General features: G+C 44.8%; 1 protein-coding gene across 1 annotated transcript in view; it reads right to left on the bottom strand.

Moving 5' to 3' along the window:
• Window positions 1-26,666, bottom strand: part of DYTN (dystrotelin) — a 46,605-nt gene that overhangs the window by 19,332 nt on the left and 607 nt on the right. The window contains exons 2-9 of the mRNA XM_075529011.1: window positions 23,214-23,288; window positions 21,063-21,264; window positions 18,495-18,580; window positions 17,858-17,958; window positions 13,348-13,419; window positions 12,526-12,689; window positions 8,320-8,431; window positions 5,695-5,846 (exon numbers count right to left, since the gene is read on the bottom strand). Coding sequence (XP_075385126.1) covers window positions 5,695-5,846; window positions 8,320-8,431; window positions 12,526-12,689; window positions 13,348-13,419; window positions 17,858-17,958; window positions 18,495-18,580; window positions 21,063-21,264; window positions 23,214-23,288 — 964 coding nt within the window. The remainder of the gene's footprint in view (window positions 1-5,694; window positions 5,847-8,319; window positions 8,432-12,525; window positions 12,690-13,347; window positions 13,420-17,857; window positions 17,959-18,494; window positions 18,581-21,062; window positions 21,265-23,213; window positions 23,289-26,666) is intronic.

Here is a 26,666-nt window from a genome sequence, read left to right as displayed (position 1 = left end):
AAAAAATTATACATAGAATTACAATGCAATTCAGGAACTCCACTCCTAGCTATACAGGCATCTTGCAATTTCTGAAAATTTGCTTTATACTACTTCACTTTTATGAAAAATCTACATTATGGTTGGTTTCGCTTAACAGAGAGAGACCTGAAGTGGACTTCTGACAGCTAAACGAGTGCTCAGCATCTCGTGAGGCAGTAAAGAAGCAGCATGAACCGAGGCCAGCGAGAATGCCTCTTTCCTTGGAACTGCACGCAGCATCAAGCCACCATGGGTACAGATTATGTGATGTGTTAATGTGGTTTGATGTGTTATTTATTACTAGTTGGTAATTTATTTTTTGGGTCTGGGAAGGCTCACAATCGATTCCATATTAATAGATGCTAATTAATGATTTTCTTTATACCATAAGAGTGCCCCCAGATAGTGGGGGAAACCTGTGAATATAACTTGAAAATGAGCTCAAAGTTCATTGTGGCATTATTCACAACAGCAGAAAAATGAAAAGAACTCAAGTGTCCATCACCAGATAAATGGGTAAACAATATATATCCCTATGGATAAACCTCAAACTCACTGAATTTGATTACACAATAATATAATAATTCATTGGGTATATATGTATGCACACAATGGATATACCTAGTGGATTATTATTCAGTCATAGAGAGAAATGAAGTTTCAATAGAATCTACTACACGGATGAACCTTAAAAATATTATGCTCAGTGAAGTAAGTCAGTCACAAAAAGGACAGATATTGTATGATTCCACTTTCATGAAATACTTAGAATGGGCAAATGCAGAAAGAACAGTCTTTTAGTTGTTACCAGGCATGGGTGGGAGTGAGCAATGGGGAATTATTGCATAAGTGACTCTGAATTTCTGTCCTAAGTAAGCAAAAACCCTTGAGGTGGGTCGTGGCGGCTATTAGGTGGCATGGTAACTGTAATTATGTCACGGTAAATACAGGAAGGTGAAGTGGCTAATGTTTTTCTCTATATAGTTTACTAAAATGAAATTAAATAATAAGAAGATAAGGAGAGAGCTATGGCACCAGCAGCAATAAACAAAGACAAAAATATATCCCAAACTCAACTCCTGATTTCCCATCCCCTCCACTCACTGCCCCAACCTGACCCACCTGCAATCTTCCCTTCTCAACTGACGACAATTTCATCCTTCTTACATTAGTACCACCACGACATCTAGTGTGGTATAAACCCAAGAACAGACAAGTCAATCCCAAAAGGAGACTATACAGTCCATTAATTTACTTGAGTATATAAATTAACCTATTAATTTACTCAAGTATATAAAACATATACTCCAGTATACACTATGTCATGAAGTTGGTATTTTGAATAAGTGGGAAAGGATGACAGAACTGGCTGTATACCAGTAGAAAGTGAAGTTAGTTCCTCAGCAACATGCTGAATTCCCAAATGGATTAAATTTTTAAAAACACACACACATAATAAAAACAGAGGAAACATCAGGAACATATGGATAGAACTTGTTTCCACGTTGCCTTCTACCGCTGGTCTCAGCGTAGCAGCCAGATTGGTAAGTCACATCCGCTGTTCAGAGCGCCAGACCTTCCCCACGCCGCGCTCAGTGTGCCAGAACATACCTTACATGCAGCCCACAATTTCATAACGTCAACTATCCCTGCACATGTACTCTTCCAAGATAAAATTTAAACGATTTTATCTTGTTAAAAAAAAACATTGGAAAGATATGTATATTTCATGTGCAAAGTGGACTTCCTTATTTTAGAAATTTAGTACGTCTTGTTTTCTGTTGTTTCTTATTTCAATATTATAATGTTATAATTTTTGTAATTTTTTTGGTCGAACTTTTTCCTAAATTAAAAAAGGATTTTTGCAAGTATTATCTTATGAAAGCGGTTCTCAACTTGTGGGTTGTGACCGCTTTGGGGGTCAAATGATCATTTCATGGGGGTTGCCCGATTCATAACAGTAGCAAAATTACAGTTATGAAGTAGCAACAAAAATAATTTTATGGTTGGGGGGGTCACCATGTGAGGACCTGTATGAAAAGGCTGTGGCATCAGGAAGGTTGAGAACCACTGTCTTATGGGATAAAAATACAATTCTCACTGATTATTGTTAGCTTAGTGGAGAGGTGTTAATTTGTGTATATTTATTTATTTACCACCTCTCAAAATCTGTTAATGTTAGTACTTTGGGGTACAGTTTCCTGAGGTCTCTAGGTTCACAATCCAAGGAAGTAAGTCAAAAAGTAGTGCTAGTGGGGTCCCAGGTTTTAACTCACAGGTTTGTTCCCACACAGTGTGCTTAGACAGGTCTGCAATCAGAGGTGGCTGCAGACAAGGGCTCTCTGTAACACACTGACTGGTCTTTCATAAAAAGATCAGACCAAAAGGGTGAGTTCTGAGGGGATCTGCCGGGCCAGCGACATTCAAGGCAGAGAGGTCAGCTCAGAAGGGGTTGGGGGCTGGTTTTTATTTTATTTTATTTTTTACTTCCAGAGACACAGGGTGATCATTCCCAGGGAACACGCTTATTCAGAAGAAGTTTTAAGAAACTTGAAAATTGCACTGATGACACAAAGGCCAGAACATGGGGCTGAGGAATTTCCCCATCACAACGATGCACTTGCTTGTTCTTTAAGGGCAGCCCTGAGACTCTCACTGGGAAACCTTACCCCCTGCACACTACAGCCTTGATCTTGTGCCCTCAAATGCAAGGAACATGAAGAAGTAGCCTGGCTTGGGTCCCTCGAGGATGCTAAAACTACTGTTCTGACTCGATGCAGATTGAAGAGTCCAAAATTCTTCAGGGAAGGGTTAGGGAGAAGGAAACACTGACTTCAGAAGTGTGTAGACCCAGGAAGAGGGTACGTCAAGAAAAAATCGCTTCATATTTTGACCTTTTGAATAGTGATTGCTAGGTCCAGAGGCTAGCCCTGGACAGATGGGCTGAACAGTGGCTGCAACAGTGGGCTCAAGCATGGGAACAGGTGTGAGGCTGGTGCGGGTGATGGTTTGTTCCGTTGTCCCTGGGGTCCGAACTGACTCAGTGACACCTAACAACAACAGCAGCATGATTTTGGAACAATATTTTTGTCTAACCCTCCTGTTAGTTGTTCGTGACAGATATTTTTTCTCTTCATCAATCCGTTGAGTTTCTTTTTTTACTGGATTTATAAGAACTCCCACAAGGCTTCCTAACAGTGGCGACACTTTGTACCTAGATTTTAATTACCATATATACTCGTGTATAAGCCGAGTTTTTCAGCACAAAAAATGTGCTGAAACACTGGGGTTCGGCTTATACACGGGTCAGTGGTACCCCAGCGAGGTGTAACATCTCGCTGCCACCCCCCTCCAGGTAACAGGACGAGTGCCTATTATCTGGAGGGTGATTGCCATTTCTCCACTGTTCATTCAAAGCCCCGCTGACACAGCAGGGCTTTGAATGTTTGTTTACTCACATCTAACCAATCAGAGCCATCCTATGACGTGTATCTTTGAAAAAGCCTTTAAAGACCGTGTGCGAAGGATGTGGCATGAATGGATGTCATCTGGTCAAGCCCGATTAACAAAAGGAGGAAATCTCATGAAGCCTGACATAGAGTTAATAGCAAAGTGGGTTCAAGATGCATGGGAAGATATCCCAGAAGACATGGTGTGACGTGCCTTCCAGAAATGTAGTATTAGTAATGCTATAGATGGCAGTGAAGACTGCGCTTTGTATGAAAATGACAGCAGTGATGGTGATGACGGCGATCTCAGTGAGGACAGCGTCTATGATGACCTCACACCAGCTGAAGCTCTGCATTGGCATATGGACGATGATGAGGAATCCAGTTTTGAAGGATTTAACTCTTTCCATTTTAGCTTGGTTGCTGATTGACCTCAGGGAATAGTACTCTTAAGGTATCATTGTTGATACCTTACTGTTTTTGTTAAACCTATTTTCCACTTACTGTGCTGGTTTACTAATGTTAAATGACTTGTCCTTTTATTTATGTTTTTTATTTAAAATAAATATTTAAATACATTACCCCACTGATGTCTCAATTTTTAGTAATTTTATTTTCATTTGTTTTGATTATTGAAACTCACCAATAGCTTCTGCATTTTATACCCTAGGCTTATACTCGAGTCAATCAGTTTTTCTGGTTTCCCAGGTAATAATTAGGCTTATACTCGGGTTGGCTTATATTCGAGTATATACAGTATGTTTTTTATACATGAAAATCTTCTCCACGTGAACGGTTGCATGTAAGAGAAATAAACCCACATGGAAAAGAAGCAGACTAAATCCCATGCAGAATGTCAGTGCTGTAAAGGATGAATTCAATATCGCCCTTTGACACTAACCATTCATCTCTAAGAAGATGGTCTGTGGTTGCATGGACCACTTACACGACATCAAGGATGTGTCTCTTACCTGTTGTTGTCACATTATGAAATGGTAGTGTTAGACATTCATCCCTCCTGAGTGGGCATCTAATCAGAATTTCCGAATTCATCAAGATGAAGGCTAAACTCACAATTCCTACAAAGGCATGCTCCTTTGGTGAACAACTACCATACTCAGGGTGAATGGTGGGATCATGGTTACCTCTCTTTTCCTTAAATGTGTGTGCATCTATATTGATTCTGAATTGGGCTTCCAAAACATACCAGCCAAAATTAGGGATATGAAACGCAGTGATTTAAGATCTACTATTTTGCATCTTTCTAATGCCTGTAACAGTGAGCTAGAATAGCTCAAATTATTGGATGGGTGACTTGGAGGCATGGCTGTAGATGTTTGGGGAAGTTTACCAGGCCTTTCCCTTGATGTGCATCTAAGTCCACTCAACTCTTCAACCTTTCAGTTAGCAGCTGAGCTCATTAACCATTTGCCCCATACAAGGACGGTACTGTCTCTTAGTCCTGCTTTATCATCGAAGCCTATTTCTAGAAGGAACAAGCACTCCTATCTCCTGCTTTCTGTAGGATCACCAGTTTTATGAAAGCAGTCACATAGTCCGTGTGCTGTGTATGTAACCCAATACCCAAGTCGCTCAGGTGCGACCCTTACATAGGCTCACCTGTCAGGGGAAGCCAGCCCTAACACATCATTATGGGTCCGGTAGGCGCAATTGCACAGCGATAATAAGTAAAGATCATAGTAAAGTTATAGAGAGCATGAGAGATGGAAGTATTGAAATAAATAGAGTCAGACACAATTAATGGTAACATGCTCACCTCAGGCCTCTTGGTGGTCCACGTGAAGGTTGAGAGAGATATTTAATGCTAGCCCAGGCTTTTATCTTCTCTGGGGACATGCAAACCCCCTAATTACAGGTGAGGACAAACGTCACAGGAAGGGGTTGTGCTATAGGTAATAGAGTAATGAGAGAGGGTGGTCTAGGGAAATACACTCAATAGGAAGAGGAGGGGTTGAGTGTATACATGTGACAAGATGGGTGGATCCTAGATACAGGATGGCAGCTTAACTTTGACCTGTTCCCTGGATCTCCATAGGACCCATTATCAGTAGTGTGTAAACCCCACCTAAGGGAACCAAATAGATGACTGCAGGTGCCCATTGACCTTAACAGCAGGGAGTGGGGCCTACTGCAGTCTTGAGACTGATGACTGATTGCCCTCAGGGAGGATGCCTGTGAGCATCTGACCTCCCACCACACTCACCTTGCATGCCCCTGGTTTCTGGTGCACTTTGAATTCCCTTGGTCCAGCAGCCACTGCCTTCTCTCCGTTTCTTTCTTCCTACAGCGCCCTTGGAGAAGGTTGTTCCTGAGGGTCCTGAAGAGCAGTTTTGTATTCTCCTTTGCCGACAGCGGCTGGAATGGCCAGCATAAGAAACAGGTAACAGATCAGCCTAACATAGTCTTTCCTTACACGAATAGAGGGATGCTGGTGGTGTGATGGCTTACACATTAGCAGTTGGAAACCACCAGCTGCTCCGGAGGAGAGAGATGAGACTCTCTGCTCTGGTGAAGTTAGTCTCGGGAACTGCAGGGGCAGTCCACCCTGTCTTATGTGGTCAATAGGAGGTGAAATTGACTCGATGGCAGTGAGTTTGTGTGTGTGTGTGAGTACAGGAATGGAGAATGGCCTTGTTAGGTTTCTCTCTTCGGCCTAAATCTCATCCTCGGTCCTTGGCTCCGCGCGAGAAAGATTTCATGCCGAAGCCGGGCTCGTGATCCAAGTGAATTTAATGAAAGTTCAAAGAAGCATCAGGTTTTACACGGCACCCATTGGATTCCTTTGACCTTGCGGCCTGGCAGAGACTGCTCCGGGACACGCAAGGATCTTTCCCCTCCCACGAAGACGACCAGACCACCCAAGCAAGGCAAGGCAAGACAAGACCAAGAGCCCAAGAGCCCCTCTCCCTTCCGGTCCCTGCCTTTTAAAGGTTCCCAGGGGAGGTGTGGTGAACGACCCCAGGTCGATCCCATTGGCTGAATTACAATCACCCGGCCCAGGTGGGCTGCTCCAGGTGTAACGCCCATCCAAGCCCACCTGCGGGAAAATCCAGCTTTTGTCTTTTGCTGGCTCTCCTGGGCATGCGTAATGGACTTCCCAATTCCCTAGGCTAAGCTACCTAACAGCCTTTGTGACCTTTTTTGGGGCTTATTTCTACTCAATTTTATGGCCTCAGTCAAGTCATCTTACATCCTTAATTACGTCATAGTGTCTCTACATATACGCACACACAGTATCACTCTCCAGATTGTGTACTCCAACTTCCTCAATACCACCCCATTCCTTAGAGAAACCTTAGAGGAATTAGGAGGGGTGCATGAAAGAGAACCAAGTTTGTGATTGTTGACATTTGGTGTTGTGCAACTTATTGATAGCTGGAGGATAACTCATGGGGTTAGGTCCAGAAAATAATCCTCCAACATTTGAATCTGTATTCAATTTCAGTAGATTCACCCATCACCCAAATCTATTCACAGATCCTAGGTTAAGAATCTCAGCTAACAGGAAACAAAAAGACGGTGAGATTCTTCAATTAAGTCTTTCTGCACCTGAGGTTTAAAATATAATAACAAAGTGACCACATGGTGTCACTCTAACATAAAAATACCTGTTGCTGTTAAATCCTCTTGACTCCTCATAATCACATTGGCCAAATGAGAACTATCATAACTAACATGTTGGTTTCCAGGGATCCTGGTTGATAGCATAGTGGACTACTCACTTAGCTGTTAACTACAAGATCGGCAGTTCAAATCCCTCAGCCACTTTGTGGTCTAAAGATGAGGCTGTCCTTTAAGTTCATAAATTATGAGTAGGAAGCAATTTGATGGTAGTAAGTTTATAAGTATAAGTTTTCAAAGTTGTGAATCATTAAGAAGCAGCCTTCTCCATCTTTCTCCTTTGGAGCTGGCTGGTGAGCCTGTTGACAACCAATTGCTTAATCAATGCATTATCAGGTCTTCAACATAGATAATGCCTATTCCTCCCCAGACTTTTATAACTGGAAAGATCACAGTAGGTCAGTGGACTGCATGGTCTCGGTGAACCCACTCTTTAAAAGGCAGCGCCCACAGAAAGTCTTTGGGAACATCTTGACACTTGGCTTCGGTGGTTCGTGAACACAGGGAAACAGGGTAAGTGGTCCGTGGCAAAGGTCAAAACCGAATGTCTTTGCTGTCCTGATAAGTGAACGTGGTCCCTCCAGCCTGGAGACACAGAGCGGTCGGCACTTAGTGATGTACGGAGAGAGGACCGTCTAGGAGAAATGGAAATGTTCTTTGCTGGAAAATTACTATCTTGTGTCTCTGTTTTTTCTTAAGAAATAGGACTTAATTCTCATCTGGGCACTTGTGATTTTCTTAAAAAACACTCAAAAGGCAGCTGTGATACTCTCTGAGATGAGACTAAATAGAATTGCTTCTCTTTTTCTCCCCCAAATTAAAAAAATACTTGAAATTTAGAGCTCAGGAAAATCCATGTTTAAACAACAACAGCCATAACCCAAATAAACTTGTCAGAAATACATTAGCAGCTAGAGACCTTGTGGCATAGTTTTTACTGAATAAGAGGGATTCTATTTTCCCTCTGTGCATTTCCACTGCCTCAACCCCCTTTAATTCTTCTATCTCTTATCTCTATCAGTTTTTATTAACTTCTACAGTGTAAAGAACGCTTAAGTATGTTGAGAGACCTTTAGGAGTGAGCTAACCATTTCTTTTGTCCAAATGCTACCAAATAGAGTAGGGTGGAATCTGCTTTTGTTGCACGGGGTGTGGGTGTGGCCTGCAGGTGCTAGAGCTGAGCTGGATTTAATTCGAGGCATAGTACCTGGACGCAGTGCTCAATCACAGGATGAGACTTCTGGTGGGACTTGCTGTGAAGGCCGAATAAGAAACATACCTGGCAGATGTCAAAGTTGAAACATTTCAGGCAGCGGTACCTGCCAATTAAAGAACAAGTGACGTTCACATCACTCCCGGTAGGGGAGCAAAGACAATCAGGATTGGGTGGGAAAGCACATACCAGGGCATCCAGGAACCAGAGTCCGAGCTGTTTAGTGACCACCCACTTTCTCCCAAACTTCCCAGGGATTTTTAAATGATTCTGACATACTGATGTTTTAGATAGAAAGAAAATTGAAATGATACTTTAAAAATAATGTGGTATTATTTGCAAGGGTCTACCCAATAAGCAAGGGCACTAAGAAACAGTGTTGCATGGAGACAGTGATACCTAATGTTTCTGAGGAGCAACCATGTGAGCAGGAGTGTTCATGTGGAGACAATTCACCCCATCACAACACCTGGACGCCAAGTATTCTTTCTATTATTCTACTTTTGCAGAGGACGAGCTGCAAATTGCACCAGGTCACACAACCTTCAATTTCCTGAGAGCCAACAGCATACATTAAAGTTCATATTGTGACCATCACTCTCCATGATGCTGACAAACAGAAGAACTAGATGTTTCCCCAGCTCCTACCACTGCTCTGCCAGAGATCGCGTTAGCAGGTCCTGGAGAGTATGAGAGAGAAGGAAGAACAAGACTCAGAATCGTGCAAAGTCTACTGATTAGGCAGAGGCTGGGGGAGGCCCAGATTAAGGACCTTAGTCATCCTTCAGGTCTGGAAATAAATTCAATTTTCAGTCAAATAGGCAAGTTTATAAAGGAACGATAACACAAGGGGAGTATGTACCGCACACCTTCGAATGAACCATTCAAAATTTTAAAAAATGTTTATCTCAAAAGATACCATGGGGAAAAATGTTTATCTCCGTCCCACCAGAAGTCCCCTCCTGTGATTGAGCAGTGCGACCAAGGGACGTCCAACATTGCCATCCAGCAGCATTTGCCCACGGGCACACCCCATAGGGCTCAGGAAAGGAGACCAGGAACCCAGAAGCCCGGGGAGGAAGTGGTCTTACAATTGTAAGGATTGCAAGCCCTGAGATGAAGCGAAGCGAGTCTGGATTGTTGAATGGGAAAGGAATCTGGCGCTGTGCACCTTCCCCCAATGCACAATTGAAAGCTTAAACAAATGAGGCTCATGATGTAGCACACTCAGGCTATTTTTATAGACTCAAGACACCTCAATCATTGTTTGATCCCTCCTTTCTGTTTTACTTACAAGGAAACTCAGGTCCAGAGAAATGAAACAACAGCTTGCCCAAGATCACCAGCTATCTGTATATATGTGAACTCCCTTGGATATTTGGAAGCAAATATTAATCACATGGAGGAAATGAGAGCAGTGAAATCTCATTCTCAATAAAAATCCAAACTCACTGCCATCAAGTCAATTCTCACTCTTTTTTTTGTTTTATTTTAGTCATTTTATTGGGGGTTCAAACAACTCTTAACACCATCCAGACATGCATCCACTGTATGTTAAGTGCATTTGTACATTTGTTGCCCTCATCATTCTCAAAACATTTGCTTTCTACTTAAGCCTTGGTATCAGCTCCTCATTTTCCCCTCCCTCCCTACACCCCCTCCATCATGAACCCTTGATAATTTATAAATTATTATTATTTTGTCATATCTTACACTGTCCAACGTCTCCCTCACCCACTTTTCTGTTGTCCTTCCCCCAGGGAGGAGGTTATATGTAGATCCCTGTAATTGGTTCCCCCTTTTCTCTCACCTTCCTCTTCCCCTCCTGGTAGCTCTACTCTCATTATTGGTCCTGAGGGGTTTATCTGTCCTGGATTCCCCATGTTTCTGGCTCTTATCTGTACCAGTGTACATCCTCTGGTCTAGCTAGATGTGTAAGGTAGAATTGGGATCATGATAGTGGGAGAGGGGGGGACATTAAAGCACTAGAGGAAAGTTGTATGTTTCATTAGTTCTGACTCTTATTAGCCCTAAAGGTCAGAGTAGAACTGCCCCATGTGGATTTTCAACACTAAAACTTTGTGGGAGTAGAAAGCCTCATTTTGCTACCATGGAGTGGATGGTGGTTTCTAACTACTGACCTTAGGGTTAGCAGATCAGTACAGCTAGCCCTCTGCCTTTATTATTTTTTTCAAAAGAGACTTGGGCAAGTCACTCAGATTCTTTGAGACTCCATTTTGCAGTCTTCTGAATAGGAATAATAATATTTGCTTTATTCTCTACATAGTGATTTTTAAAACAATGCCAATTTCTGTAACATGCAGGACACACCACGACTGCTTATTACCTGTTTATGGGCGAAGTGATTATAAGATGTTTACAATATCATATTCATGCTCCTCCACTGTCCAAAACAAAAAGGAGTTTAGCTTTCGTTCTAGTGTACAGATTTCTTGGGTTCCTCTTGCTTGATTCCCAACAATCCCTTCTTTGATATGTTGTATTGTTTAAATTCAGATGGTTGCAGAGAATTTCGAGAGGGAGGCTGCTCTGGGCTCCCAGAATTCTCTGCGAACTCCATTCATTTTTCCAGTGGTATGAAACTAGACTAGACTAGATCTCTGTGTTTCAGGCACCCAACAGCCTACTTGTTCCCCGCGTGAGGAGTGTGGCTCACATCTGGCTGGTGGAGATCTCACACTGCAGGAAGGGAAGGCAACAAAGTGAGTATGAACGGAGCCCCGAGGCCCCTCCCTTCTTGCCCCACCTGTGGCTTGTTTTTAGGTCCCTAGTTGTCCAGCTCTTTAGTGCTGCATCACTTGTAGCCCCAAACCTGTGTTCCTGCACTGTGAAGAACCCCATACCTGGCCTGACCCTTCCGGTTTTGTCTCTAGTTTTCTTTCCCTCCCTTCCTTGTTCGCTCCTTCCCTCCCTAAGGTCAGAAGTGCAGACACCTCAATCAGTGTCTGGTCCCTCCTTCCTCTTTTACTCAGGAGGAAACTCAGGCCCAGAGAAATTAAATAGCACCTTGCCTAAGATCACTACCTCCCTTCTTCCTTCCTTCTCTCCTCCCTTCTCCCCCACCTCCTCTCGCTCTGATGGGATTATGACTGCCATGCTCAAAGGTGTGGAAAGATCTGAATCTACCATCCAACCTGTCTGTAAGGTGCCCAAAGCCGGAGCTCCCATCGAATCTGACCATTGCCCTGGGGGTGAGGTCTTGTCCTCCGTTATCTGCGTGCAGAGGCAGCATGTCCCCATGGCCTCTCACTTCAGACCACCAACCACGGCCACTTGCTAACCCTGCAAGCTCTGTCTCACTGTCCCCATCTGTCATCAGCAATAAGAACACCACCTTTTTTAGGGGCATCAGGAGTGTACCTGAAGTGATCCAGGCAAGCCATTCAGGCTACCACTTGCTTTAATGCATAATACATATAAGCTACTCTGATTATTAAACCTCCCAGGGGCAGGGGGACACAGCGGACTGAGCACTGGGCGGCTAACTGAAAAGTAGGTGATGAGAAGCCACCGGCCACTCTGCCAGAGAAAGACAAGACCTCGGGCTGCTATGTGTTAGCCTCGGAGTCCCCAGGGAGCGGCTTGGTCTCCCATAGAGCTGCTGTGAGTCAGAAGTGACCCAAGGGCAGTGGGTTCCAGTTGTGCTTATTGTTATTATTGATGTCTCCAAAGGGGTGGGGGATTTAAAGAAAAACAGAAATCAATGAAAAAATATTTTTTCTCCTGGTTGGGGGGGGGGGGCGGCATGGGGATCTCCATTGGTCTGAGTAGGGTAGGAGTTGTTGGTAAAACAATTTAATATTCTTATGAATTGTGGGAGATAAAATATGATTATGAGCCAGGATTTTTTTCAGTAACTCAATCCTATTTATTTATTTTAACATTTTTATGCAGAAAAATATTGAACCACAAGAAGTAACTGCGTGGGGCTTAGTGGATTACAAGTCGGGCTGCTAACCCCAGGGTCAGCAGTTTGGAACCCATCAGTGCTCCACAGGAAAGGGATGAGGCTGTCTACTTCCATAAGGACTTACAGTTTCGGAAAGCCCCAGGGGCAGCTCGACTCTGTCCTAGAGGGTCGCTGTGAGTCAGCACCGACTTGATGGCACTGAGTTGGATGTAGAGACGGTCTCAGAAAGAATGTGGGGAGAGACACCGAGTGCTCCTGAGGGACCTCACCTGAGGCCCGTGATGGGGAAGTTCCTGCAGATGCTGCACCGCACGGGGTGAGTGACCATCTCAGAGACAGACAGTCGGTAGAAGGTGGGCAGCCAGAGGAGGATGGGCGGCTCAGACTGCAACCAACTTAAGAATTTCTCTTCTTTGATGGCTGGGCTCAACACCTGAAACAATATGTTTAAGCATGACTTTGGTATCTAGTAGAGATACATTTATTTCCATCTTCCCTGGATCCTCCCGTTAGCAGCTGTACCAGAGAAGTTTATCGCGTGGAAAGTCAGAGGCAAGTCTACCTCTTAGATCAGATTGTCTGGGCGACTGTGTGGAGTAATAGTCAGTGATTTCAATCTGTCAGAAGGAGGATTAAATCTGTCTTGGAAGAAGTACAGTCAGGATGCCCCTTAGAGATGAGGAGGAGGCAGAGACCCCGTCTCTGGTATTTGGGGCATGTCACCAGGTGGGAGCTGTCCCTGGACGATGGCTGCACCAATGGGCTCAATCCCAACAGCTCCGAGGACGGGCAGGACCGGGCAGAAGGGAGGATCGAATGGCCCCTAGCCCTGCTGGTGCAGTGGTTACCAGTGGGCCTCTGCCTGCAAGATCAGCGAGTTGAGACTCCTGGCTATTCCAAGGGACAAGGAGAGGCTTTCACTCCCGTCAAGAGTTCCAGTCTCTCGGAAACCTGCGCGGAAGCTCTCCCCTGTCCTGTAGGGTCCCTGTGAGGTGGCATCTCCTTGATGACAGTGAGCAGGAGCACGACTTTTAATCAGTCAGCAAAGGGCCCGGCCTGTCTGCTCCCGACTCCCCGGGTATCGCACTCACCCCTTGGAAACAGCTGCGGGTAGCACTTTCCACAGAACAGAGAGCACGGCTCTCACCCACCACCATTGGGATCTGCAAGAAGCGAGAGACCGTGCCAGCTGTAAGCAATTGCAGACATAGGTGTCACCAGCTCGCATCCACGGGGCCACCAGTATGTGGGTCTGAGACTGAAGCAGCTGTCTCAGCCCACGCTAAGAAAAGCAACATGTGGTGTTTGTGTAGTGCTTGGATGGAGACCACGAATGCCCAGCTGGGAGGAAGCAGGGGTGGCAGGGAACAGGGCCAGAGGCAGATCTTGCACCTGGGTGATGAAGGAATGGCTGTGGCAGTGTCACTTCTTATGACTCTGAATCACGTTCTTTTAGCCTTTGTTCTTGGGAACCTATGAAATGCAACTTGCATTGATCCTGTATTCAAGTTCCTAGCAGTTTTAAAGAAAATCCTTTCAAATGCCTTTTGAGTTGAAGGGTCAACTTGAGGATATCGACAGTGAAAGGTGGAGTCTAACCTGCCAATTAGGTCGCAGCCTGAGGCCTCCTTGTGGGGGTGACCTAATCATGAGGATTCTGGGAATTTCCTCTCTATTTCTCCTGGGAGGCAGACCACACTGTCTCTATGCCTACACATTCCTATTGACAAGCCACAAGGAGCCGAGCTGATGGCAGCTAGAGCTCCGGAGATACTTCCACCACTATTGGATCCACAAGACTTTTCACCCACCAGTCTGTGATCTTCCTGCATTCAGCACCATACATGTGGTGCGTGAGTCTAAAGAGGACTGTATAGATTGGTATCAGACATATGGTCTAATATCAGACTTATGGACTTGAGCTGGACTGGGATGTTTTCTCAGCATACAATTGCTCTTTGTGATAAAGCTCTCTCACACACATATCAGTGTCTCTGGATTTGTTTCTCTAGTCAATCGAACTAACATAGTTTCCAATCATCTCATTTTATCAAATTACCATCTGGGGCTAGATTAGCAATCATTACCCTCGGGTAAAGCCAGGGCTGATGGAGATGTGATTGCTGCATTGAAGTCTAACTCCAGGACTCTACTCTTCATGGAGGGTTTTCACAACGCTTGGCTACACCCAACACTTAAATGGATTCCCTTGGCTCAGTCTCCACCGCCTAACTGTGGTTGACACCTTTCAATGACAGCTACCATAAGGAACCTCCCTAAGAACTTCAGGGACCCCCTAGGATCCAGAGACATGGCTCAAACTTGACATACATGTGCAGTTATGTGTGCCTGACACCTTCACTTAATCCCTTTCTCGTTCAGTCCTGTCCCTACTGGTAAATCTGATTTCTTCTATAGCGCAGGCGTGCCTGCCACCTCAGGCGGCATTTCAGACACCCCCTGTTGAGTCCATAAAGTGCAATAAACATTCTTCTAATGAGGAAAGTGCCACTGAGAACCTCTCTGCTGACAATTAGCCAGGCAGAAGTCAACAAACATCTGTGTAATGGGGGAAAAGATGGCTCCTACTTTAAATAGATAATAACCCATCGCTATCAGATTGTAAGTAACTGCTTCATATGGCCTTTGTCTGGAAAACAACTCATTGCCCATCTTCCAGCTGGCAAATGCTGATTAAATAACTGAACCACTGGCATAGACTGGCTGGCTGACTTGCCGCTTATATTCTTCGGGGTCCTGAAGCCTTGAGTGGGAGCTCATTATAAAGCGAGTGAGGTGGATCCGAGAGGACTGACATATCAGCTCCAGAGCCTGACTCTGGTGATGGGAAGATTCCCTCCTCTGGTGTCTTCTAGTCTACGTGTTTGTTTTTTAAGTCTGGGCACAAGGATTTTGTGGAATAATTGCCCACTTGGCTAATTTCTTGCACGTGTTCAATGAGGGAATTAAACATGGCTGGAGGACATGCTGGCACAGAGAATGCCACTTGAAATGACACTTAGGATTCTTGGGGCAGGGAGATTTGGTCCCTACAGTGGGTACTGGCATTTTCTATCTCTGAGTTCAGAATAGAAGTCAATGGGATGATCGTTGGTAGATATGCACATCTCCACCTTCCCAACAGCTCTCTCCAGAGATTACTAACCTTTGACGGGGACAGAGTGTTTGTGTTACAGCCGATTCCGCAGCTCACTGACTTCAGCTGAGCTGAGAACGAGGGCAGACACAGAGGGACTGACGGGCAGACTCCTCGAGCCACTCATGAGGGGAACACACACATTTCTACATAAGAAGGGAAATGCCCCGTCCACCATCTCCTTTTGACACATCCACTTTCTAAACAAACCTGAAGCTCCCTGGTCAGTGAGGACACGGAAGCAGTGGCTCAGGGCAGAAGGATGTGGCCAGCTGCTTCCGTGAAGATGAAGATGATCACCGCGACAAACCCTATAGGGCAGCTGTTCTCCCTCACGTGGGGTCACTAGGAGTGAAAATCCACTTGACCACACCCACCATCGTTCTCTAATGAACACTCTGGTCTTTCCAGGTGGATGTTATGTAAATGAGCGGGTAGATTTCCCACCCTCTGCTACATCGATGGCTCCCCCACATGCCTATGAGCCAGCAGAAAGCCCCAGATTGGACACACATGCTGCTGCAAATGCCAGAGCAGCCCCAGGGTCTCTAGGTCTGAGGCTGAACCCCGTACATTTCTTAGAAAAATCATGATTCCATTAAAGAAATACGAATGTCTAAGTCTCACTTGGGATGGTCAGATAAATGAGATATTAAAATAAAAATTGATATTAAAAAACCCTCAGGTCAGGTCAAAGAAATCCAGGTTACTGTGGGATAAGTTTTCCAAGCCACATTCTTTGTCCAGAGATTCTGATCAATCCTTCCTGCACGTTCCTGAGATCCTCATCAGGACTGCCTCTAGTTCAGAATCCGTGTCCTGAAGCAAAATGAGGGAAAATGACTGACAGAACATCTCTGTCCTCAGAGTTCAGGAAGCCTCACTTGGAGACTTTACAGGGGCTAGAAGACGACTCTGGTGATGTCATTGGATAAGTGTTGGACAGCTAGCCCCCAAGTTAGTGGTTTAGACCCACCAGCTGTTCCAAGGGGGAGCAATGAGGCTGTCAGCTCCCCCTAAAGACTGGTAATCTTAGAAACCATCTAGGGCCACTATGAGTCAGACCTGACTCCATGGCAGAGTCATCTTTGTACAACAGCTAAAGAGCACATTGGAAAAGGAAGCAATTGGAGATGAGACAGTGTGTGGCCTGCTCTACCGATTGGAGAAATTCCTGCTTGATACCACCAGCTGACATCATTTTAATCCCTGGGGAACATGTCGACTTTACCCACCCACACCGACCAAGCCAGACTCAGCGTGGCGCTGTAAGCTATGTCTTTACGGAAGCACGTAGCCTCATCTTTCTCCCATAGAGTAGTTGGTGGCATTAGAACCACCGACCTTGAGGTTAGCAGTCCATCGTTTACTCAACAGCAGTGACTTGACGAGATTCAATTCCCTTGCGCGGTAGAAATGACATGATAATGACATGTTCTTGACACAGAAAATGATGGGATGCTTCACCATTTGAGCCTTTGGCTTTGCATTTCCTCTATGCTTTCATGAAGCACATCATTGCAGACCTTCTAGGATGGGGCACTGTTGAAGGCTCAGGGCAGAAACATGCAGGAGATATTAATCCTTGCTCAAGAGAAACCATCTAGTGGGAGAAACCATTCAGTGGGGAGGTAATCAGTGCAAGAGAATCTGGCAAGTGATCTAACACATGTACATATTGGGGATGAGTACAGTACGGGACGTCAAAGAAACCTGTCAGGAGGCGGTGACTGATAGTTCCGTGAGCTTGAAAGATGAATAGGATTTGTCAACTGGAAGGGCACCGAGCAGTCCTGCGGGGAGAAGGAAGAGTGGAACTCAAGTGTGAAGAACTTGGGCGTGTCAAGCCCAGCACAGTGAGCGTTTGTTATTCAGGAGGGCAATGCTGTGAGGAGGGTCAGGAAAGAGGAAACCCAGGGGATAAGCAGAAGAGATGGCTGGATCTCTTTCCATGGGGATTATCTGACCCTAGGGAGGTAGGATTGGCTAAATTATCTTGCACATCTGCAGCCATTCAATGGCGTCCCTGGGTGGGACAGATGATTGACAGGCTCAGCTCCTAAAAGAATGGTTAGAGGTTGGCTGTTTGGGCTCTCACAGAAGCACCTTGGAAGAAAGATCTGAGTGTGAGCAGCTTCACAAAGCTCAACGATTGAAAAGCCTAAGAGGGCGGTTCTACTCTGACCACCATGCAATCACTGTGAGTCAAAATCGAATCAGCATTAAAAAAACCAACAACATCCAAACTCCCTTTTTTTCAATGTGCATACTCACCTTACTGTATAGTAATGGGTAGAGAGGAGAAAGGCTGTGGGGGGTGAGGGGGTGGGTGGGGGGAGATTACATGCTACAACAGCAAAGATCAGGGTTTGGTTTGGCCTTGCTTTTTAATACCAAAGGTGTTCTAACCTGGCAGACTTCATTCTTAAGTATGAGGAATTTACCTGCTGTAGGTCAGTTAGGAGGTTCCTCAACATCCTCCGAGTCATGCGTGCCCCAGCCTCACCGGACCCTCTAGCATTGTCTGCATAGAGCTGAAAAAGAGCTGGGCCCACGAAGGGGGGAAGGAATCTTTAAGTTGATGACACACGATAAGCCTTTAGAAGGACTGTCCTTTGCATAAATAGTTTCTTTTGAGGTATAAAGGGAAAGGTATATTCCGTATTATTATTATTATTAATTTGAAGGTCTCCCACACTAGATACATAGATGACGAATGTAAATGCATTCACCTTTCACCTCCCTGGTAAGTTGGTACATCGAAGATGAAGGCCAGGGTCTTGGGCTAGCCCTGGCCTTCAAAGGAGTGCTTTTGATAGGTGTCTGCATGAGCCCAACCCAAATGGCTCCCAAGCACAGTCAAGTTGTGAATAATTAGGTACACAGCATGAAATGTCTAACCTTTCCACATTTTCCCTCATTAGACTTGTAGTCATCCTGAGCACATACTGAAAAACAGCTATCACAGGAGGGACATGGGGGAGTGAAGAGATGATGTGGAAAGGCTTTAGGGACCCCTATACTTAGACACACACATACACACACACACACACACACACACCAGGCTCCCACGGGTGTTACCTCTGTACTTTGTGAGAGGACTGTCCCCGGAGAGGGCAATCAGGGCAGCAGCAGCCGGCACAAGCTTGAGAACACCGGTTCCCATGCTGCATAGCAACAAAAACAGAAGAGACCAGGATGGGGAGGGCTGGTTCCCTTGGTGGCACCGTTCACAAAAAATATATAACCTTTCATGGATATTTCTTACATGTTCCAAGTTATCGCTTCTCATGACCATTTTTTTGCCTGAATTGAGAATTTGCCAGACTGGAGCCCGGAATTCCACCTGGTGTCTGTCTGTCTATGTGCCGCACGCACTAGGGTACCGTGCATGTGACTGTGATGCTGGCAGCGATGCCATGCTTATTCCAAATACCAGCTTCCCCAAAATAAATAGTCCATGGACAGAAGAGAAGAAAAAGAAATTCCACATAGCTTTCCTAGAGCTTTGGAACTCACTTTGCCAAGTCAGTTCTGATTCATGGGGACCCATGAGTTGAAGGGTCCCACAGGGTACTCTAGGCTTAATTTCTAGGGGAGCAGACCACCAGGCTATTTCTCCAAATATTTGACAACGTCAAATGGATGGACAGGTGTCAGTGGAGCTTTTTGCAAACTAGGCAGGAGGAGACCGTCTGGATGACAACAGAACACGGTCTGCCTCTCTTGCTTTGGGCATGTCGTCAGGAGAGGTCAGTTACAGGAGGACATCACAGTTGGTGAAAGAAGGGCCAATAGGGCAAGGAGGCCCCATCAGGTTGGAAGTGGCATGGATTGGCATAATGGCTGCACTGGAGGGTTGACTCAGTGAAGATGTAAAATTGGACAAGGTTTCTGTGGGAGACAGGTCTTCACACATCAGAGCAGATTCCATGACAGGTACACACACACACACAATTAAAATATTTCATCATTCATTTATCCATTCATGCATATGTTTAGAGCAGCGGTTCTCAACTTGTGGGTCACAACCCCTTTGGGGGTTGAACGACCCTTTCACATGGGTCACCCAATTCATAACAGTAGCAAAATTACAGTTATGAAGTAGCAACGAAAATAATTTTATGGTTGGGGGGTCACCACAACATGAGGAACTGTATGAAAGGGTCACGACATTAGGAAGGTGGAGAAACGCTGGGTTAGAGCTATTTAGTACGAAGCACAGCGCTGGGCACTAGGGGTCCCTGGGCAAACCCTGTCTTCTTGCAGCACTTCCTTAGAACTCAGTGGCCTGGAAATGAAACGACAGAGAAAAGGACCAAAGGACAAGTGAAGAAGCAGATATTCCTGCAAGTAAAACAAACCAACCCCCCGGTTCACTGGCTACTCAGAGCCTCCTCACTTTTACACGTGGCTTACATAGTACCCAGCCCTGTAGCCTGTAAAAACATTTATGAAAGGCAGGGAGTGCTACCGGCAGGTACTGAGAGGAGAAATAAGCGGCAGCTGAAAGCTAATGCTTAAGGAAGCTAAAGATCATTCAATATGACTTGTGTCTATTTCTATATTTTATTTGAGCAATAAAAAAATTAATAATGAACTAGAAAACAAAACCACACTAGGGATTTTGCCAACTAGTTAAACTGCACTTGCCTCTGGAAGATAGATTCTTTCTTTTTGCTTTATTCTTTTCCACTCATTCCCAGGGCTTTTGCATTCAGTGTGAATTTTCACAAGTCTGTTCTGTAAGCGAGGCCTTCTAGACCAGGACCACAAAGTGGGCCAGGGGAACGGTAAACCACATACACAGGCACACACACACACTGATGCACACAACCATCGGTTTCCAAGAATATAGAGTCACCCCTTTCACATGGTTCAAATGCATTTCAAGGTCAGCATCATGCACAGGACATTCATCTTTACTATGGTCGAAACAGAAAACAAAAATTGGTTATGCATAACAAACAACTGAGAAAAAATTTTAAAAAGGCCACCTGAGACTCAAAGCAAAGTAGATTCCTTAGGGACAGATGTTCAATCGCCCTAGCCAGAGGTGGAGAACAGTTTGTAGGAGAGAAGAAGCAATGAGGAATGTATTGCCTTCCCCTCGGTCCTTGGAGCCTTCGTCTTAGGATGGACATAGATGTCTTCATGTCGCTCCTCCAGGCACAGTGTATTTGTGGGAAATAAACCAACAAACGTGAAGTGTTCTTATCTCCCAAATTCCAAGCAAGCATTTCACTCCTGGTAGCCACTCATGGTGACCCAGGTATAGCCGAATAGAACTATGCTCCCAAGAGATTTCGGTGGCTGACTTTTTGGAAACAGGTCACCCAGCCTTTCTTTGTGGCATCTCTCAATTAACTAGAACCTTCCACCTTTACAGTTAGCAGCCAAAGGCCTTCAGCCTTTGCACCACCCAGAGGCTCCAAGCAAATCCCGAGTGATGGCAAGCAAGTCAATTCCGACTGATCAGAACCGCATGGGACAAGAGTAGAACTTCCGCACAGGGTGTTCTAGGCTGAATCTTTATGTTATGGGAGCAGATTACCAGGCTACTTCTCCAAACAGTCGGCACAGTCAGATGGCCCATGACCAGGAGTGAATGATTACTGCCCGTGAGTTCAACAGCACCCACTCTCTCACCTGTCGTACATCGCTGTGAGGAGGCTCAGGGTGAGTTCCGAAGCTCGAGGAAGCATCTGCCCTGGTGTTTCCACCCTGACTCTCTGAAACAACCCCTGGAGGGCCTGGAAGAGTTGCCGCACCGAGAGGGAACCTGTTCTCGCTTCCTGGAAGTGTTGATGTAGTAGGAGATGCTGGATTAAGTAGCTGTCAATCAGGTCCACTGCGGGGAGCGTGCAGAGAATTGAACCTTATTTTCTGATCAGAACCAAAGGCTTCAATGAAAGCAAGTGTCATCCACTATTTAAGGAAGACTGTCTTTTTATGACAGCGATGCTCTTTGGAAGCGATTTCAAGTTGCCCATTGTTTAGACACCAATCTTTGGTGTTATCACTTAGAAATACTCTTCTGAGTCCTTGATCTGATTTTGGAGAAGTGAGTTAGTTAAGCAGAGTTGGAACATGATGGTCAATACTCGTCTAGCCTCCAGGCTGGCTACTTTATGGAATGAAGCTCAAAGGAGAAGTGAGGAACTTGAAAAGTAGTCCTCTGAGCAAGTATGAACGCTTCCATGGAAAGTTGGAAGAAACTGGTTTCCACTCGGTAAGTGGATTGAGAGCATTTGCCTTTGTTGTTCATTTGTGCTCATGTGAATATATGCTGAGAGAAGCTTCTAGCCTCACTATGGAAGGATGCCGTGTGTTGTGATGGAACTTGAAAGTAAACTGGTGGCACAGCCGCTAAGCACGTGGAGATGAACCAGAAGCTCGCTGGTTCAAACCTACTGGGCAGTTCTGCAGAAGAGAGAAGACACACAGAAAACCGCATGGGGAAGTTCCACTCTGCCACCCAGGTCACTGTGTGTCAAATGGGTACCACGTCCCCCTAATAACAGCAGCAGCAACAACATGAGATTAGAAAGCCGGGGATCTGTATTAAAAGGGCAACTGCTGAAGTGCCAGACTCTTCAGGTCCCATCCTGGCCTCAGTAATAGCTTTTTTTTTTTTTTTAAATCTTGGTTCCATCAGTCTTATCTAAGGCGGTCGCTCCATAAAACCAGAGGTGCTTATTTAAAAAAAAATAGGAGAGTTTGTTTTGTCTGTGTTTTTACCACCATTTCCTAAAAATGTTACTAGACAGCAAAGCCTAACACAGAGCCAGTTCTCTCGTTTTTTGAGGACAAAGGATGACTGAAAATCCCCACTTTTACTCTCAGAGCAGCAGGGTGTCGGTGATAGCAAGGCCTAAGAGGTGAGCCGTGGGTGCTGCTGCTATAGAATGACCAAACCCGTGGGTCTCTCTACTTCATGAACCAACCTCTCAGATTGAAAACAACGATCTGGCAAATGTCCAAAGCTTTCCTTTGTTTGGTACTGCTCTTCAGGAGAGACTCTCAGGAAGTAAGGAGCGTGCCGGGACTAGAGCACTAGAGCTTGAATGAAAGCATGGCGGCAGGCAGGTAGCAGCAAACTCTTTGGTCATTATCAAACTGGAAAACCTATCCCACCCTCCCTGTCATGCTATGTAGATATATATGTATATGTATATATATATGTCTTCTGCTGAGATTTCTCTGTACAGCAACCTAGGTAATGGTGGTGTCTACCCATCCCCCCTCAACTCTGATCCAGGACACGCAGCAGAGTGTGCTCCTGAGAGCTCATGTCATGTACTTGGGATATTTTGCTGTTGCTATTGGGTTTTTATTAAGATTTCTTCCTCGGTGTCACCGAGGTGATTAAAAATATACTACAAAGATAGAAAACTAGCATTCTATGTGAAAAAATGCTATTGCAGAATAGCAGTTCTCAGGGGATTCTCAAATTAGTTTTGAAATTGATGACCCATGAGTTATTCATTTTAACTTACTACTGGGTGTTCCAATGTATATTAACAATACAAGTTTACGTAGAAGTAAACTTAAGTTCTCATACTTAAATCTGTCAGTACAGATTCTGAAATACTTTATTTTGTACCTTAAAGATGAAATCAATGAGTTCCTATGGCTAGTCATCAGAACCATGCTCTCCACAAACCTTTCTGTCACAAGTAGGGTTCATGCCCAGGCCCAGCCTTCCCTCATAACGGGGTAACTCAGATGGCGGAATTCTCCTTCACATCCCCTGCAAGGAGCAAACTATTCCAAGGACTTCAAGTGAGCTGTACTTACATTGGCACAGAGTCTGCACGGATCGTAACTTGAAGGCTGTTCTATAAATGGAATTCTCAATACTATTAAGAGCATCTGTGAAGAAAACATGGAATATTATGAATAAAGGATGGTCTTGTATATAAATTCCACATCCTAGAGAGGAATTCTGGAAATCATGTTAACAATTAAATGAGACCTCTTACCATGAAGGTCATGTCGACTCAAATGGCACTATAATGACATATTAGAACTGCCCATAAGGTTCCCAAGGCTGTCACCTTTACAGGATAAGATCATCAGTCATCTTCTCCAGTCTTACTGAGAGGTATTAAAGATTATATGACTAAATGGATAAATCTACTTTACTCATAAATAGAAATATTAGTATTTCTGTGTTTTTCAAGTATTTCAAGTTAATTCCATCCCTCAACAACCCTATATGTTACAGACTCATTTTGCTTCATGGGTTTTGTTGTTTGTTTGTCTTGACTGTAATCTTTATAGAAGCTGATTGCCAGGTCTTTATTCTGTGATGCCACGAAGTGGGTTCAAACTTCCAACTTCTAGGTTAAAGGTTGAGCACAAACCATTGGCCTATGAGGATTGCCTCACCAGATGTGCGAGTTGGACATTGAATAGGGATGATCCAAGAAGAATGGATGCATTTCAATTATGGTGAAGCATATTAAAAGTACCATGGATTGACAGAAGAATAAGCAGATCTGTCTTGGAAGAAGGACAGTCAGATGCTCCTTAAAAGTGAGGCTGATGAGAGTGCATCTCAGGTTCTCTGGACACGTCATCAGGAAAGCCTAGCCTTCAGGAAAGTACATCATGCTTGGCAAAGCAAGACTGTAAAGAAGAGCAAGACCCTTGACCAGATGGACTGACCCAATGACTGCGACAATTGGCTCACACATAACAACCATTGTGGGGATGGCGCAGGACTGGTTTGTGTTTCCTTCTGTTGTACATAGGCTCACTATGTGTGATAGGTAGGATCATTGTGCCAACCTGGTCAATAAACACAGGTGGGGTTAATAAGGTTGCAGTTTAATTGAAGGGCAAGGAGATAAATGGCTCTGCAAGCTTTCGCCTTTCTGTCTCTTGCTCTCTGATGATGGGACCAGGGTGCCAGTTCTTATCTAGTTCTCTGCTTCAACTTGCGAGCTACACTACCTGTGGGACACCCAACCTGTGGACTGTGTTGCTATATTTTGAGGTTCCTTCAAGAACTGCTTCGCCACACTGCTGGTGTATACATCACTTGAGCTGAGGACTCTCGGACCCTGTCATCTGACTGACTGTTGGTGACCTGCCCTGATGTTTGCTGCCTGTGGCCAGATTGCCTGCATTGCTCTACAGAAGACTCAGCTGTCTGCTTCCTTGACTTGCACTGAACAGCTCTTGTGAGTTGAAAGACTGCCAGTGTATTAACTGTCTCACGGAAATGAGTTGAACTGAGCCATTTGTACTGCTCTGTGGACTAATTAGCTGTTTATTTCTTACATTGTATCTGTCTATCTATAAAATCATAAGTGTCCTGGTTTTGTTTCTTTAGAGAATGCTGTCTAACACACTATAAGTTGCAACTGACTCGATAGTACCTAACAACAACAACAACAACACATATATGGATATTAAGTGCCATGCACTATGCTAAGTCACAGAGGGGTGGCAGGGCTGGGCCAGGACAGACCCCTTTTTGAGGTGGTAAAGCACACCTTGAACTTCTCGATGACATCTGCCTGAGCAACATGAGTTGGGAACACCTATCTCAGGTAAATATGGGCCCTGTTTTAAAATGTCACCAACACAAGACATCTTGTCTGACAACCTGCAGTTTACCAAAGAGGCACAAACATATAGGGAATCTACAATTCACCCTAAAATATTTGTGATTCAGTTTTTTCTGTATATTTTTAAAAGGTGCCTTGTGTTCTGGCTTGATTCCAAAGTTCAAGTATAGGATAAATTAAGGAATGCCTCTGGAAAAGGAAAACAAAGATAAGATAACCATAATATATGGAAATAATGTGCCAAAGTTTAATGCTCAGTATCTTGCCTCTCCTCGCTGCAAAGTGGCCAGGTTTCATGCCTTGGCCCCACAGATAGAGAATCAGCACAATGGGCCTCGGTGGCTCCCAAGATGCTGCTCATAGTAGAGGGTGACTCCGGAGCTGCACCACCATCTGGCGCACCAGATGCTTGTCCAATGATGTTTGCAAAGTCATCTGATGAACGTGTGCAGCATAACATGGCAAGCTGTGATACAGTGCATTGGCCAGAGAGTGCGTGAGCCTCCCAGGCCAGTGTCGTGTCCCTGCCGGCAGCCCTGTCTCCTCAACGCTTCATTTGATTTCATTCTGCTGGCCAGAGATAGCTCAAGAAAGGAAGAAACCGCTGGCTGCATAGGCTCACAGCTATAAACACAGAAGCTTTAGATGCTGAAAGAAATAAGAGCACCACTGATGTGTGTTCTTATTTGTGGGAGCAATCAGGTTGAAATGCTCTTACATTTTGTCTCAGTCAAATACAGGCAGGTGTTTTCATGGCAACTAAGACGAATGTCACAAACCCTCTTTCAAGTTCATCAGGAACCTTTGGGTGGTGTGCAAAGAGTTCCACACTCAACTTCCAACCCACTCAGAGGCTCCGTGGACGGGAGACAAGCCTGACGATGTGCTTGTGGGCGGCCACAGGCCTGAAGACGTTGTGGGTAATTCCTCCGTGCACACACGGGATTCCCATGGATCGGGATCAACAGTTTGGCCAGCAGAAGCAACAACATCCATCCATCATCGAGTTAATGGTCTAGAAACGGATGCTTTAGGTTAGGTAGGAGTCCTCACATTGGGGTCCCAAGTAAGCAGCATCGGCGTCACCTGGGAACTTGTTAGCTATGCCAGTTCCTTGGACCTCGCTCCTGATTTACCTGACCTCCTGCAGCTGGAGCCCAGCAGCAAGCAACTGTTCCAGGGGATTCTGATTTACGTTAAAAAACCAGTGCTTTGCAGGAAGAAGATTGATTGCGCATCCTATGGAGTCATCTACTTGCTAGGTGTTTAACCTTCTATTACGAGGGTCCACACTTGAGAAACTCAAAGACCATTTGACCCACTCACAATGTTGTTTGAGATAAATGACTGGAGATGCTATAGGATTTCAGATTTTAAAAGTAAGTTCGACCATCTAGATTTCAGCGAGGGGAATAAGCTGTAAATAGATTCAGCAATCCAAACATCACCGACTGCTCCTTGGTCTAACTCAACATTCAATGATGTTGGAAGAAAGCAGAATTGGTCTCCCTATCAATGTGTCAAATGTTCATACTTTCACATTGAGGGCACCTCAAAGTAAAACATAAAAACATGAGATGCCGCCCCCTGTGTATTTGAACAGCCATTTAAAAAGTAATTATATGGGGGACTGGGTGTTTTGTTGAATGTGTGTATGTATGTGTGTGTGCAT

The sequence above is a fragment of the Tenrec ecaudatus genome, chromosome 13, assembly GCF_050624435.1.
Source record: "Tenrec ecaudatus isolate mTenEca1 chromosome 13, mTenEca1.hap1, whole genome shotgun sequence".
Taxonomy (NCBI): domain Eukaryota; kingdom Metazoa; phylum Chordata; class Mammalia; order Afrosoricida; family Tenrecidae; genus Tenrec; species Tenrec ecaudatus.
This window is presented reverse-complemented; position numbering and strand designations above follow the sequence as displayed.